Source organism: Phalacrocorax aristotelis, chromosome 6, assembly GCF_949628215.1.
Source record: "Phalacrocorax aristotelis chromosome 6, bGulAri2.1, whole genome shotgun sequence".
Classification (NCBI taxonomy): domain Eukaryota; kingdom Metazoa; phylum Chordata; class Aves; order Suliformes; family Phalacrocoracidae; genus Phalacrocorax; species Phalacrocorax aristotelis.
Genome location: NC_134281.1, coordinates 16,175,155 through 16,192,260, shown reverse-complemented (window position 1 = coordinate 16,192,260; position 17,106 = coordinate 16,175,155). Strand labels below are relative to the sequence as shown.

At 35.6% G+C, this 17,106-nt stretch overlaps 1 protein-coding gene across 2 annotated transcripts in view; it reads left to right on the top strand.

The window, feature by feature from the left end:
* CACNA2D3 (calcium voltage-gated channel auxiliary subunit alpha2delta 3) overlaps positions 1-17,106 on the top strand; it is a 486,549-nt gene that overhangs the window by 344,872 nt on the left and 124,571 nt on the right. For both annotated transcript variants that reach the window (XR_012661052.1, XM_075096179.1), the window contains exons 15-17: positions 10,546-10,617; positions 11,410-11,490; positions 15,613-15,687. Coding sequence is in view for 1 of the 2 variants with exons in the window: in XM_075096179.1 (XP_074952280.1) it covers positions 10,546-10,617; positions 11,410-11,490; positions 15,613-15,687 (228 nt within the window). In the remaining variant the exon portion in view is untranslated. The remainder of the gene's footprint in view (positions 1-10,545; positions 10,618-11,409; positions 11,491-15,612; positions 15,688-17,106) is intronic.

Genomic DNA, 17,106 nt, shown 5'->3' with positions numbered 1-17,106 from the left:
CAGCAGGATTCAAAAATCTGTTGTCCTACTCCTGCTGTGATGTTTTATTCTACTTGGCTTGTGTGAAGAGGTAGAAGTGAATAAATTAGGCAACAAATCACACAAAAATAGTTGCGTGTAGGAACATTTAGGAACTTTATTTAAAATTATTCTCCCATGAACGGAATCATATTTCCTCCATATAGAAATGTTTTGATGATATTTGTTACCCAAAAGTTCCTGACAGCTTTCTTCTCTTTTTCTGTGTTATCCCTTAACTTCTGTAAGTAGTGCTTTGCGCTCCTTTTATATTGATGCTATCATCTTTCAGCCGTTTGGGAGTATCATTTATCATTCCCTGCATCATCTACCTTCTTATACTTTGAAGTGTTGAATTAACTGTGACTGGGAATAGAAAATTTGCAAAACTGCTATTTCATTGAAGTCCATGGCTAGTGATTTTAGCATTTTTATAAAATTATAGGAGTAAAATTGAATCTAATGAAGTACAAAATAGTCATGAAGTAAACATTTTGACCCTGATTTAGCATTCCTTTGGATCTGTTTCCTGCTGATAACAGGCTATTGTCTTTCAGTTTCGTAATGTATATAAAGTTGAGTGATACATTCACAAAACTGCATTACAATTTTTACTTACGTTAATCGCAATCTTAAATTTAGTTTCCAAAATTCTCTCTCACACTCCTCAACAAGTAAGCTGAATTTTAATAACACTTTTGAGTCAGAAATTTGCAAAATCTAACTATTTTACAATATAAAAGTTTTTTGGTGTTTCGTTTCTGTGTGCTAAACATGGAAATGTCTCTCTAATTTAATACACTCACACAGGCTCCTATATTGTCCCAGCCCATAGTTTGAATCTAAGCCAAAATAATAGGTATTCTTTATTCTTGTAGTCTATATAAGACACAATTATATGGTAAAATTCCAATTCTCTGATGCTTCCAGCCTGCCTTATGACACTACTCAGCACATAAAAGTACATAGTCCCAGGAAAAGACACCACCTCATGAAGCAAGCCTATGCAGAGTGAGGAAAGGAAGAAGGGGCGTGGGTTGGGAAGGTGGCAGAGTTATAACAAGGTAGTGAAGAAAAACAAAAACTTCAGCATGATCCTCATACTTCAGATATATCCCTACAGAACTGCTGTCTGCAGTGGGTAAAGGTTCATGGTAAATCAGCTTGGTAAATCCTGTGCCAGCAGATCTTCACTTTGACCTGTTTCCTCACTCAAGTCCCTTAAGTCCTATTTCCTTCCTGGTCTACAGACCAAAGGTTCCTATGTTACCATAGCTGCACAGCCCTCCTCAAACTGTTGTTTGAGTGCATCTGTTTAGCCTCATCATATCTCCTAGCCTTGTTTCATTTTTTTATTCAGAATGTTAGCTCCAATTTTAAGCTCTGTCCTCTAGATATGATGGCCTATGGACCTTTTCTGCATTTCAACCTATTGGTAATTTAATTAAATGTTGTGGAAAACAAAGCTCCTGTTGTGGGATGGTGAAAAATCAACTAGGAACACTGTAGATCCAGAGAAATTATAATTCAGAGTAATTCAAAGTAATATTATTGGCCTAGAGATTAGTCTATGAGCAGATTTGGGCATTGTTGTGGTTATTTGATAGTTTCCATGTATCAGAATTGGTGGGAGATGATTCTGACTTTACTTGACACTGCTTGCTACAACAGCTATCCTGTTCTGTGGAAATGCATTACAGTTATTACAGTCCAATATAAATGCAAAAATGAAGAACAGGTCAAGCAACAAAAAAGATAGAGTAAAAAATGTTTTACTCTTTGTTTTGTTAGGCATTATTTAAATTGGGAAACGAGGACTAGATAGAATTAGCACTATGGAAGTTAACTTCTGAGCTGGGCTGAGCAGTCCTGCTAGGATTTCCTGTTACATATCATAGACATAATAATCCTGTATTAAAAAAAGATATTTTGAGGTTTCAGATCTAATATTTTCTTGGATGAATATCTTCTTAATGTGTTGAAAGTTGGTGATAAAATTCTAGAAACCCTGCCACAAGTTCTGGTTGTCTAAAACACAAAGCCTAAACTCTGAAAGATACTGGAAAAAATATGAGTTTTAGCTCTCAACATTTGTTTTCTTTCTGTGTCTAATTACAGTTCAAAAATTAGCAACAGAAAGTAGAATTGCCCCATCAAATTTGTCGTTTACTTAATTTAATTTGCTTTTTTTTATATTAATCAATAACAGTTAGGGAATGTTTATATTTAAGAAAATATAAAAATACCACTTCATAGGCAGCTGAAGTGAAACAATATTGCATATTGACTTTGAAAAAAGTCAGGAATAGCATCTAAAAAAGAACACATATTTTCTTACTGTTGTTACTTGTTCTCCATCTCAGGAGATATCCACTGGTCTGTCGCTGGCAGAGCCCGGCTTTATTATAATCGTTGCACTATATATGTAGACAAGAACAGCATTGTATTAGCAGTAATAGCTATGGACACTACTCACTCTGTGTCAGAAATTCTGGACAACCTACTGTAACTCTTCTTGACTATACACTCCTGTGGAAAATGTTTCAGAGATCCTTCTCAAATTCCTATTGCCATAATGGAAACACCTAAGGAAATGGATATTCTTTCCTCTATATGTGTTTCTGGAGTAAATCTGGAGCCTGCCTTAATCTTTGTCCTGGGGAATGGATGTTAGTGCTAGATGTGAGGCTAAACTCTCTTTGGTTTGTATGCTTCCCATGAGGAGTAAGTGGATGCTTATTTATTTGTTGTTTCTGGAGAGTCATTTGGGGTTTTTCTGAGGGTGGTAACCCTGTACAGCAAGGAGTTAAAGGCAAAACCTTAGCAGTTAAATGGATTTCTCCAATCAAAAAAATACTACTGCTAGGCATTACAGATCCATGACTTTATCAGGGCGTAAGCTCTGTTTCTTTATTCTAAACAGTCAAGAGTCATTTGGCCTGGGAATGCATTTTTCCTAATTCTTGAGATGATTTTTAAAGGTTTGTTATTGTTTGCTAAGCATTTTATCAAACTAAGTGTCTATGGCCCTTGTATAGATTCTTGCCTAAAACTGTTACCACTAGGTCTTTTCAACAGAACAGCTTTCTGTTAGCAAACCACTAATGCTGCCTCTTTCATTCATCATTTTAGACTGTAGATGATAACGTACAAAATCCTGGGATCTAGTTGAAAACTCTGTTTTTCTTTGGGGGGGTCTAGTTTTACTTTTTCTTGCCAATGTCATCCAAAGTAGCCTTGCAATTATTATATGAAGCATACTAGTGCAAGTTGGATAAACTATAAGAACTTACTCTTTTGTAATACTATTAGATGAACATGTTGAAAAATTAATATTCCATAGCATAATTCATCCAAACTTCAAATGAATGGAACTCAAGCATTAAAATACATATATTTTTGCTCTACCATTGTAATTCCATGTTTTAGAGAGCCATAGGAATAATAACAGTTAAACTACTTGTATTTACATGAGGATATCTATCCAGACTTGAAGGAATAAGAGATATCTGAGGTGCTGTACAGTTCAGTAGTCTCCCATAAGCATATACCCATATGCATGAATCCACATACATTTAATGTTTCACTGAACTGAATTCCCATTAATTCTTTTTGTACCAATTTGACATTTTTGTAGGTTCATTATCCAGTCAAGCACTGTCGGATCACTGGCATTTCATAGATCTTTGAGGCGAAAGTTGCCTTGTATTTCTCTTGTAATGGTGGTTCTGCTTAAATGGTGGCAGAATTCTGCTTAAATATTCCCAGAATCACCTGACACCTCTTGGTCTACTAGTTTCACTCATGATGTAAAAGAGACACCTTCTGCTAAGGGCAAGAAGGAAAGAAAATGAATTAATGAATATCTTGAGTGGAAGCTAAGCTCAGAAGGAAATTAAAATGAGGTTTGTTTTGTTGTTTTTTGTTTAATAATAAACCCTAGAGGGAATTATGTTATTGTGAGTTGATATTCTTAGCAGAAGATGAAATTTGTATTGCATTCAAATGTAAAACTAAACCAGAAATTAACAGCTCTGCAGAAAGGTAGAAAATAGAAGAATTTTTGAAACTGCTGGTAGAAAAATAGCTGCTGCAATATGAAAACAATTGTACACAGGCAGTACTGAAAAAGAGATGCTCATTCAGCATAGGGAAGAATCCTTTTTTCTGGTTTTCAGAGGAGAAACTTGACTATGAAAAAATACCTTACTGCAAAGGAATTCCACCTGTGTATATATGGTTTGCCTGGGTTCAGGGGTTCCAGTAGGTAGTGTGCCTTTGCCGCAAGAAGGACTGTAATTAGCCTTCACATTGCTTTCACATTACTGCGGAGATTCATTCAGGATCAAAACACTGGTGTAGACAGCAGAAGCCACTCAAGTCTCATACATTGTTGGGGACTTCCAGACACATCCACTGGTTGTATCCTGTCTGAGGAAATAGGCAGACCAGTACTGGTCAATAGATTAGTCTGACTAGCAGGCACAGGATGGACCATATACCCACCACTAGCTGGAAACCTAGCCCACGCCGGAGCCTCAGTTGACCTGGCCATCTTCTCCCTCCACCTAGCAGGGGTATCCTCAGTCCTGGGGGCAATTAACTTCATCACAACTGCTATCAACATAAAACCTCCAGCCCTATCACAATATCAAACCCCACTATTCGTATGATCTGTCCTAATCACTGCCGTCCTACTCCTACTCTCACTCCCAGTCCTCTCCACTGGAATTACCATATTCCGAACAGACCGAAACCTAAATACAACATTCTGTTGAATACAGGAATACGGGAATAGTTAAGACTACTGAGGTTTGAGAGAACTGAACTTAGAGAGGAAGCACAGATTGTGTTTATGAAGGAAGATGCCTTTGTATGTGAACTGGCAGAGACAATCTGTGTTTCCTCTCATGAAGGCATCTTCCTGATTCATTAAGGGAGATGCTGATTACAGCACTCATCAACTGCAGTCCTTAATCAAAATGAATCAGTTGGAGAACAACTTAATTGCATTGGAGCAGACAAAATGAAACTAAACTTTAGGTCATTTCTTCTTTTCTTTTTCTTTTTCCCCTGAACAGTAACTACCTATGTTTTATGGGGCAGCCTGCTTGCCCATATTACATTCCATGCTTACAAAATAAAAATGTTCCAATATTCGGATGGATAAACAGTTTCTTGAATAAAATGTCTTCGCAGAATTCCTGCGATAAGGTAAACTCAGGGTTTTGCTTTGAAATGCATAAGGCTCATGTAAACATGCTAATTTGGCTTTTGGAAAAAGCAGGAACTACTTCTATTCCATGGAGGATAAATATCTAACAGAGTAAGGACAATCTAAAATGACAGGTACTTAGTGCCATACTGCATATTATCAGAGTTCTGTATTTTTTAGCATGAAGATGACTTTGTAAGAGTGGAGGCTTGCTGACGTCAGACATTTAAGATGGTTAGTGCTTTTAAAAATACAGATCTAGAAATAGACATATACGAAAGTATATGTAAATATAAATAAATATTTATTCTATAAATATGAATAAGTAATACAGGCCTGCCCCTGTTTGCCTGTTTTGAGAAATTACTGTCTAATAAATTTACTTTGATACCTGTAATACTTTTTAAAAAGCCATGAGTAATTTATTGCCTGTTTTTCCATTTTTATTTTTCAGTCCAAAATTTTTGGATCCTTATATTTATTTTCTCATTTCATTTTCATTTGACTAATTTTAATTTGCTGACTGAAGCATCTGACAATGCCTTAAGCGTTGCCCTTGAATTCTTATCTTTTATTTGTGGTAGTTTCCTTCTGTTTCCAGTAATCTGAAACTCAGAATTTGAAGAAACTGGAATTCACATCCACTTCTGAAATCAGGAAGTATTTTCTTCAAAAATTGCAGAGGACCATAACAAGCTTGTCTGTGCAGATATATTTAAGTAGAACAAAAGTCTAAGTTAGTGCACGGATACCATCACTGGCCTAAAACTGATAAACTGCTATTCAGTGATTACTTTGTGGTTATATTTTGCCAATATTCCTAAAAAGGCAACAACAATTAATAGCTGTCTAGAATTTTCAGAGGCCTAATAAGATTAGATGCCCAAGTCATGGCAGATGTCAGTGGTATTTGGAAACTAAACTCCCTGAAGCATCTTTGAAAATTTCATCCCTAGGAAATGGCAGCAATATCCAATGAAAATATTATTTGAGATTATTTTTGTACTATTCCACCAATTTTGATTTGGTTCCATCTCATACCCTGCAGGATGTTGTACTGAATCTGGGAAATGTTTAGACGCATTTGAATGATGCTTCTTATATTAGTAATTTTATAGCAAAAAATACTGAGCAATAAAATGTTTTGAAAGGCAGTTCAAAGTGCATACCTTTTCCTTAGTTCACATCTGTTGGTAGCCTCAAGTGTTGGAGCTTGCCAGTGGAATTTTTATTTTCCTGGAGGGTTGGGGATGAAGCAGCTTTTGCTTTCTTGCCTTTTTCTTGATATTATGTAACCACTGGAAGGAAATAAAACCACAGCAATTGTTACGCTGCTAAATAGGTAAGAGACAGGACTTTAATGTCAGTCAGAGTCTTTGTGTGTTAACTAATATGGTGCCCCAGGTAAAGAATAAGCTTAGAAACTTATCAGGGATATAAAGACTGAAGAAATAGAAAGGACCTTGATTTGTTAATAGACTGATTGTAAAGAGACATTATTAAGCACTGGAAATAAGACAGTATAGTTGTAGAGGGGAAGAAAAGAAATAGAGGGTTTTTCTTCAAGAACAGAAGAATTCAAAACAGACCGTTGGAGGAATTGAAAGTTATTATGGTTCTGCATATATATTTAGATGAGGTTCCAACATTTGTGTGAAGTTTGGTCCAAATTAATCCTTATTTGTGAATACAGTTGGTCTGCCGGCAACATTTTGTTTCAGCAGAAATTATATACATAGCAAACATAATAGTGTGTGAACATATTTTTGTTAAACCTTATTCTTTGTTTCCCATGAACCCTGCAAACCCCAGAATATGTGGGGGTTAGTAAGGATGAACAAAGTAAGCTTATCATGTAGCTTTAAACAATTTCAAATTGTCAGACTGTGGGTAATTATTATGCCACATAAATCATACCTTTGTGAAAATGGCAGTAACAATTACTATTAGTTACCCGTATTAGTTACTCCTAAGAGACTGAAAGGACAAAACTGGATAAGGTACAGCCTATTTAAAGATTGAGATTAAATTAATGGTGCTTCATGTTTCAGTCATTCCCAGGGACATTTCACTGTATGTAACTTGTAACCATCTATCTGTTGATGGTAGTGCATTACATTAGGATAAGTATCATTCTTTTCTTTGCCAATTACACTTAACCCCCCCCCCAATTCTATGTGTAACCAAGTTATTTCTTGCCTGTTTAGAAACATGCATTTTTTGCCTATTAAAAAAAAACCAAAGAGTCTTTAAGATGTTTCCTGTAAGAAATGTTTGACTAAAGTATTTTCTTTTTTACATGCCTACATAATTCCCTTCTGAGCCTATGACTTTGTGATGTCCAGTTGATGAGTTTGGGAATCATAAGGATTGTATACATTTTCTTTTGGGGAAAAACAAATAATAATTGAGTAACCAAAGAGTTTATTATTAATTACACAATAACCTGAACTGTTAAATTTAGTAGAGTCATTTGGTGATTTTATCATTATATATTTATTTTATTGTTCTGAGTTTGTGATATTTAAAATTTTTACTTAAGCCTTAACTTCTAATTAAGTATTTGCTGATGATTAAAAAAAAATCCTAGCCAGTCCTGAGGATATCTGTGATATATATTTGTTCTAAATGTAAGTAATACAAGCTGAAGTTTTGCCAGTGATTAGAGAGCATATTATTGTTTTCTTTTTTCCTCAGAATCACTAAATTTTTCAAACACTTGCATGAGCTGTTACAAAGCTCTGCTGTATGTAAGAAATAGTCAGACTTGTAAAGCAAAAATGCAAAATACCTAGATCATGGCTTTCTTTGTAATTTATTGATGGAGTCTAGCACTAATCGTCTTAGCAGAAATACCCAGTGGCTAACATTCTACTATTTCAAAGTATTTATGCCAAAATATCATTGCCCAGGGAATAAAGTTGTGCTGCTCCCCAGCAGATAATTCCTCGCAATCTAACAATTTCTGTGAAACAAATACTGCAGCTTGAGTTGGTGACTTAGTGAAACATCACAAATATGAGTCATCTATCATCTAGTTATTTGCTGACTCCACTTATGGAAGTGAGCAACAACCTGTTCATCTGCCAAACAAACAAAAAAACAAACAGGCTGGACTATAAGATTTCACTTCTATAGAAATGATTGCAGCAGTCAACCCTTGGTGGTACTTGTAGATATCATAATTACAGGGCAAACATTCTCTTCATGCTTCCAAAGCAAGTTTTGAGGGTTAATGACCTATTCGCTCAGAATTTCCCAGGAACTCCAGACTGTTTCTTTTTTATCTCCAGTTAAAGAATTTCAAACACCCTGAAATTTTACTGACAGGCCCTTGGCTGGCATCCTGTCCAAAAAATTGTTTCTAGTAATCTCTAGAGAGAGAGCAGACTCATAAAATAGTACTGTACTGATACCGGACAAATTCATAATGTCAGAGAACAACCACCCTGGGCAATCATATAAAGTCTCTAAATGCTCCAAGATGTCACCCCATAATCAGCAGAATGCTTCTTCACTTCCTGGTGTACGTGTGCTTGGGACTATTGACTGTCATACCACAGAACATTCCTCTCCATACAAATCATGTCAGCATGCTTGACTGTACTACTGTGGCCAAGGAGAGTAAATTCTTATACTAGTTCAGCTGCATTTGACTTTTAAGTACAAACTCTGAACTCCCCGTGTTTTGCTGAGTTGTTGTTTTGAGGTTTTTTGTTGGTTGGTTTGTTTTGTTTAATAACTCACTATTGCTTAATAGATCAAGGATTATATCAGGGCTGGAAATATTTCTTCTTAATAAAAAGGAAAACAACAACAAAAAAGCAAACATGATCACAGGTTGGTTCCACCTCATGTCCTTATTAATTCCTTATCAGATGTAAATCTTCGCGATCCTAAACCTCATTTGTGTTTTTGTCTGATGTCTGCAAACATTCCTTCTCACCATGAGATAGTGCCGTGCTTCAGGAAATATACTTGTTTGGGAAACTGAAACCCACCTGAAGTAGACTGGGAGCTGCAAGGCGTGAATGTTCTAGATTTTGTCTGATTTGTTAATCTGAAACATGCTTAATAAAAAATATCTTGGTCATAAGATATTACTTGTGTTCTGAAAATCTGGGGAGTTGATAGCTGTTGCTTCATTAATAACAAAAGCTTTGTTAAACAAAAATCGAAATTGCAGCAATTCTCAAAAAATTTATTAGAAATACTTCCTCAGTACAGAAAATGTGATACTGATGTAAGGGTAGTAAAATATAACAGTTGCAATTGGGCATGACTGTCACCTACATTATTTCTCTGGAAGATCGTCTCTATTGCCTTGTCCGTTTGGCTAAACACAGGTGCAACAAAGCAGCCTTTAATTGTGTTCTACAAAATCTCCAGCTGTCCTTATAACTGGATATGTCATGCTTTTAAAGATTGGATAAACCCCTTCAACTTTAAATGTCTTCCTAAATTATAGGGGCAGAAAGAGTTTAACAGTAACTCTCAACTTCCTGCTTCAGTTATCTGTCATATGTAGATGGTGAGGATCTACAGGCTCGAAGAGCAGTGCTTGTCTTGAGCATCACAGTCAGCCTTTGCCTTATGGCAAAGATGTAGTCTGGCGAGAGGGCATGAAGAGACAACAGTCTGAGCAATGTCACTCTCCTGTGGCCAATGATAAGCTTTGTACATGTTTCTCTTGAATGGAACCAAGGTCAAGAGATCTGTTTTCTCCCTAAATTGAAGGAATATGTTGAAAGCTGATGTGCAGAATCAGCTAATGCTTCATGCCACCTCTTTGTCCAGCAAACTGAAATCGGATGGAGCAAAGAGGCTCCTGGGATCCTAACTGGCTGTCATCCTTTCTGCCGCTGTGTTAGCTGATGAGACCTCAGTCTGGAACAGAACAAAGTGTTCTGGAGTTCTGGACCAGAACTCATGACCTCTTGTTTCTTGCTGGGAGAAAACAGCCTGAGGCAATGTTGGAAAGATGTAGAACAGAGCTCCAGCTGCTTTGCTACTGCACATGCTCCTTCCACAATCCACATTTCAGCCCCTTTGTATCTCTCCTGGGATACTGCAATAGGAATGAAGATGAGGCATCTTTCCTGCCAATGCAGATGGTGGGGTGGGCAGATCTGGTATGGCTGAGATGGGGCTGGGGCTGGGCTGGGCTGCGCTGATGGCAAATCTAACTACGTAAGTGTCATTTACAAAAATTGCCTTATCTCTTTTAAAATTAAGAGAATGTAATTGAAAAATGCAATCACATGTCTGTAATTGTTTCTTAGTTCTGAGAGATATTTCTTTTCCAAATATAGCTTGCTGATGATCAGGGATTGGTGTTGATGACAACTGTTGCCATGCCAGTATTTAGTAAGCAAAATGAGACTGTAAGTACTCAGACTATTTCTGTCATGTGATAGCGGGGTGACTGCAGTGAAGTTGCTTCCAGGGACCTAATAAGATTTTAGCCTACTCTAAAAATTTTTCTTCTTATTTTGTCTGCAGTTAGTATCCCTTTGTTAGCATAAAAATGTGGACAAATAATCCAAAATACCTATACTCTAGAAACCATAGTAAAATATTGAAACCCTATGTCTAAGAGAAAAATCTCAGATGACGCTAGGCCTTACAGTTTTCTTGCTTCTATATTACCTTTTTACAGCAAATAATCTATACCCTTTTCTTTGCACTGATATGCTATTTCATAATCTCAGAATTTAGTCGTATGTATATTATGTATACATCTGTTTGTCATTTATCATATATCTGTTTATCATACTAATTTAACAGATTATTACATGTACTTTCCCCTGAATGCTTAACCTTTTTCTTTTGTTTCTCAAATGGCAGGAGAAACTGGGAAAGAAGGGAGTAAGATATTTTTAACAGTGGTTTTTAATTCAAAAACTGTTTTGCATGAGGAAGATTTCTGTTGAAGGGCTCAATACCTATCAAAATTTGCATGCCTTTTCTATGTGAATTGCAGGTAAAGTAGAAAGGAGCAATATTATTGATTAAATGGCTATTTGATCAGATGAGTTGTACCAACGTCTGGAAACCCCGCTTTTTAATTTTTCTGTTACCTATTCACTTCTGCGGACTAGCTGCAATGTGAAATAAGCAGTGAGAATGTTCATTATTATTGTGGTTCCAAGTGCATCTTTTATTGTTCTTTTCAGAGATCTAAAGGGATTCTTCTGGGAGTAGTTGGTACAGATGTTCCTGTTAAAGAGCTTTTAAAAACTATTCCAAAATATAAGGTAATACACAAATGATAATGTGTCCTTTATACTCAGTATAGTATCTATAATGTAACATCATTTATTTAGCATGTTAATATTGTTTTTACCGATGTAGCTCCATTATTTCATTCATTGTCCTCAGGAATTCTAGCTCTGTAGTGCCTGATTGCTAAATGCCATTAGTCTGGAGATCAAGTGCAGTTTTTAATACCAAAATTAATATATGACTTGATCTTCATATTTTTGCAAATCACAGTGTGCTCTAGAAGGTAATATTAAGTATTGTCTGCATTAAAGTCAATGAAATGATTCAACCACACAAAATAACCAGAAATTAATGCTGAAAATTTGCGTAACTTTGCATACAAAAACCTATCCTTAACATGCCTTTATGCTTCCTGCTTGTGTGTAGCACTTCCTGTCCCAATTCCATGTCCCAGATTAAGCGTCTCCTTGAATTAAAGCAAGGGGCACATCTGAGGAACTTGAACAAGTTCCTGCCTAACCAGATTAGTGGTTCTTTCTCTCCTACCCAGTATTTGCTAGATATTTCCCTCTACTGAGTTTTCCAAAGTCAGAGATAACCCTGCTATAAAATTCTTAAAAAATAATTATCTTGATGCTCTTCATCTATTGTGAAATGTTTGTAACAGTAAAAGTAGGCTTCAGGCAAATGGAAAGTTATTACAAAGAAAACTACTTTTCATTTAAATGTGATGCAATATGTTAGTATTTCACTACTTCTTTATGCCTGAAATGCTTTACTATAGTGCTGTTTTATTTGCAAATGAAAATTAAATTCATGTTTTCCAGTTAATTCCTAGTGAAATTTTTTTGCAAGACAAATCAGCACATAATACAATACCAAAGACAGCCTTTACTTAAGAGGCCAGCTATTCGAATAACTACATTTTTACATGTACCTCTTCTGAGCACAAATTTGTGTGTCATGCTTTCCTCTAAGTTGGCTGACATGCTCTCATTCTAAGAGGGTGGAGGAATAAGCTGACTTGTGGGTACCTTTGAATATTCCTACATGTTTTTGTAGATAATTGTAGTTAAGAGGAAGAAAAAATCCCATAGATTTTAGTTCTAATTTGAATACATTAGCAATTACTAAATGATTTTGTAGATCAATATGCAGAAACTGGAAAGTATAAATTAAATGAGAATTTGCTAAAAATAATGCATAAAATACTGGCATTAGTGTTGATAAGGTGTATTGAGTAATTTCCTGGAACCTGGACCCTACTAGGCTAGATGCTATGCTAACACAGAACAGAAAGGCTGTCCCAGCTGGAAAAAAGTTTGCAGACTCTGGGAAGAGGCAGCAGATGACTACATACTGGTATCAGAATATAGTGAACAGAGACATTGCTGGTCAGGATAAATAACAGAGAACAGTCTCAGTGCACTAACCACCAAAGTGAGTTAACCACAGCTTATACTTTTATGTATGCAGAAATATAGAATTGGTAGAAGAGAAAGGAGCAAAATTTGTTCCTTTGCAAAATTTGGAGCAATGGCAACAATCTTTGGAGCAGCCTTCTAAGGAGCTATGGGTAAAGCAAGTTTCATTTGTAATGAGAAGGAAGAACAATGTTGTAGGAACTGCAGAAATGACAGCCTGGCTGTTCATGGCTGGATAGAAAAGGCCATATCACAGCGATATTATTCAGAAGTCATCTGTAAGTTTTGGACATAGTCTGAATACAAGAACCCAAAGAGAGAGTGGGGTCTGAATAACAGGTGTTGCAGCAGAGTTACAGTATTTCAGAAAAGAAGATAGGCAGTAAAATGAAAATTTCTGGTTTTGTTTTATGATATTATATTTTTTAAGACATAGTTTTCTGTGGAAGTAATATACGATCCTCTTTCTGAATATTACAATTTTATTTGAAGGTACATTTTATATTGCAGGATGTAATGCAAGAGAGGTTTATTACAGGAGGCACCAATATCATGCAATGCAGTTAGGTTAGTGAAATCACTTGAATTATAACTTCCAGTTTCACATATCATAAACATTTCTGAACAGTAAAAATACCATGCAATTGCAAGAGCTTGATCACCCCTGGGACCAATTCCTCTAGAGGCAGCATCTGAAATAAAATTCACGCAGGGATATAAAATGATTGGTTGGAAATAGAATTCTGCTGACCTGGAATTCTCTCAGCTTGGATGAGGTGGGTTTTATACCAAGGAGGATGAATAATAACAACAAGCTATTTTCAGCAGTCATCATCTAGACTAAACTTCCCCAGATGTCAGTGGCAGCTTCTCCTGAATAAGGTAGGGTTGGATTTAGTAATATTTAGTTTTCATGTGGCGTTTGACAGCAGTTAGAAAAAGTTCTTTGGCTTTTGATTTCTTCATTTAGAGACAGAGTTCAAGTTTTCAAATGGCAGAACTGTTCTAAGTGGTAGTATCTCTCAAACTAAAGCATTTTAAGTGCAGAGAGTTGCAGTTTGACATATTGCACAACACAGTAAAATAATACCCTTGGAGTCTGGGTATGCCTCATATAGGCAAAAAAAGTTTTTCCTGCGAAGTGTACCACCCACATTTGTTTCCTTACCTGACTTCCATTGCTTGGATGTCATTCTGGAGTTATCAACACAGACAATTATACTTGAGATGTGACATTTAGCCAACAGCTAGTTCACTTGTCATACTATAATAGGTAAAATATGTCCACTGTTATTATTTTGGTTATCCCTCCTTTATGAAGAGATGCCAAGAACATATCACCTTCTATTTCTTTCACTGAAGTTTATTGCTTTAGGAAAACTGCTAATTTATGAAACAGTCTTCTATATGGCAGATACTGTTGACCATACACAATCATGCACAGAGAGATGGTATAAATCTACCTGCTATGTTTTCTCTATGACCTTGCCATAATATCGTACACTGGTTTATATTTCCAGAAAATTACAGAAGCCAACAGACTTGCTGTCCTACTTGCCTCTTAGAAATTATTCTGACTTCTCAACCTTGTTCACATTTCTTTATGCCAGACAAATTCCTGAGGACCCACTTCAGCAAAGCATTTAAGAATGCACTGAAGTAAAATAAAAAGGTTGTTAGTAGTGAGAAAGATATCAAAGATATCAAAGCAAGATAGTTCTGGAGTTTTGGGTTTGTTTTTTTTTTTGTTCGTTTGTTTGTGGTTTTTTAATACATCATTACATCAAGATGCTTAAAGAAAGATATATGGGATGTTACATTGCATTACTTCAGAACTGAAAAAAATGGGTGAGAAAGTATAGTGAGATGTACTCTTTGCATAGTAAAAGTTACATTTAGAAGCTGCAGAAAGATTCTACATTAGCAGCAGGTTTATGCTAAGAAGGGATGTTTGAATGACCATGTGAATGATTTGAAGGTACATTTCTTGCGTTCAGTGGGTGCAATCAACTGTGTAATAGGCATATAGTTAAAAGAGTAGTATTGTTATTTAAGTACAGTGCTAAATTTGATTACATATATAATGTTAGGCCTTATAAAGCATTTAATTACTCTCAAAGATAGTTCCACTCAGTACAAATATGTAAACTTACAGGAGTTTCTTTAGTAGAAATATGCCATCTTCTGTGACTCCAGATGAACTTGAATTAGCAGAGAGGTAAAATGCCTTTAAGGCTTGAAGAGGTAAATATCACATATGACAGGCCACTGCTTGCTTGCTCACTATAACTGTACGTTCAGGACCATTGATTTAAATTATTCTTTTACATCTCTTGACCAAGTGAAGTAAGCTGAACCTAGCCACTCCTGGGAATATGTGAATTTACTAAATTCCAGTATCCCTTTGCCTTTGGCACATTCTATGGTGTCTCATATGTATGTGTATATCTAAGTCACTCTAAAGCACACAGAAATAAGTGCCCTAGATAGCAAACTGTGTGTGACATTTTAAAATTGTGCTATATGCTGAATTCATCACAATGACAGGTTCTCATTTTCACAAAATGTCAAGGATCAGAGCTTTGCATATGTTATAATGAAATACTATGTGGATAAGGGTTATGAATACCATCTTTAAGCCCTGGATAACTAAATTCTTGCCTGGTTTTTTGTTTAAGAATTTACTGGAGACCATGCTAATTAGCATGTCTTTCTCATTTACTCTTACAGTTAGGTATTCATGGATACGCTTTTGCAATTACAAACAATGGATATATTTTGACTCATCCGGAACTTAGGCCTTTGGTAAGCATATTATTTACTGATCTATTTTATTTAGCTATATATGTTGCATTTGTTTTTCTTTTAGTGTGAATAATGTAATATTCATTAAAAAATTAAATACAACAGACAAGTTAATTTGTACTGCTTTATAACACCTTATAGTTCTTGGTAAATTTACCTATGGAAACAAAGGTTGGCATGAAAAAACGAAGGAAAATAAATATACAGGTTGTTTCTGCAAAAGATGCAGGCCTCCATTACTGCAAAATGGCAGAGCCAAAAATTGCTGTAATTATGTTCATTTTACATTGAAACGGAATGTCAGAATGCTGTATTGCTATGTAATAACCCCTATTTGTCAAGTTAAAGTGTTAAAGCTAATCATATATATGCACAGAAATTTCAATAAAGCATATTTTTAAGCAAAATAGGGGCACAAGGGATTTTTGTACTAAAAGAGAAATAGCAGAAAATTTTACCTTTAATTTCCCTATCATCTTGTTTGCATTAATCATAGCAAGAAATATAGAAGTGCCTGTTATGCAAATGTTTATCAATTTAACACCCTGGAGAACTGGTACATTCTTGATTGCATCATTGTTTAGGAACAGCACTTGCAAGTGTTCCATCACTATCAACTCTTAGCAAAGCATCAGTATTAATAATTCCACTGCTGAATGCACGTGGATGCCATATGTATTTCTCATGCAGGCACTTCAAGTAAGGTACAATTTCAATAATATTTTAGTAAAAAACAGAAGTATTAATTGGATGGATAATTTCATATGAAAATAAAATAATTAAAAAGCATTATTTATTAAGTCATTAGCATATCTGATATTTTCATTTTGCAAAAGTATTTGTCTTTCTAAGATTTGGGCTAGGAATTACACAATTAACATTTTAACATTTGTATTTGCGCTTATTGTTTCCTCATTTATTTTTAACGGGCGTAGAGCTTATGAAAAGTTCAACTGGGGGACTTACATGGGTGAATGGAAGAACATTTTCTCAGTAACTTCACTACAAAATGGACAGAAAATCTAATGGTAAAGCAGACATTATAGTATCTGGGAAGGTACTTTAAAATTATTGGTTTAGTTGTAATTTTTATTCTGAGAATATCACCCATGATTCTGGATGGTAGATTTTTTCACAGCTGTGGAAAGGAAGACAATACCTGTAGAGAATTGGGTGAATTACTTACCAATAAGCACTACATTTCTCAGGAGTGGCTCTTGCAAATTATCCCATTTTACTGTTCCAATGGCGAGTCACTAAAGCTATATATCCAGGAATAGAGAGCTCAGACCCCAGACTGTTACATTAACATGCTCCAGTCACCTCTACACTCTACATTATGATTTCTCATATGATGAATTTCTATCTTCTTGTTTTATGAGAATTAGGACCTCTGCTACTCAAATAAATAAATATTAG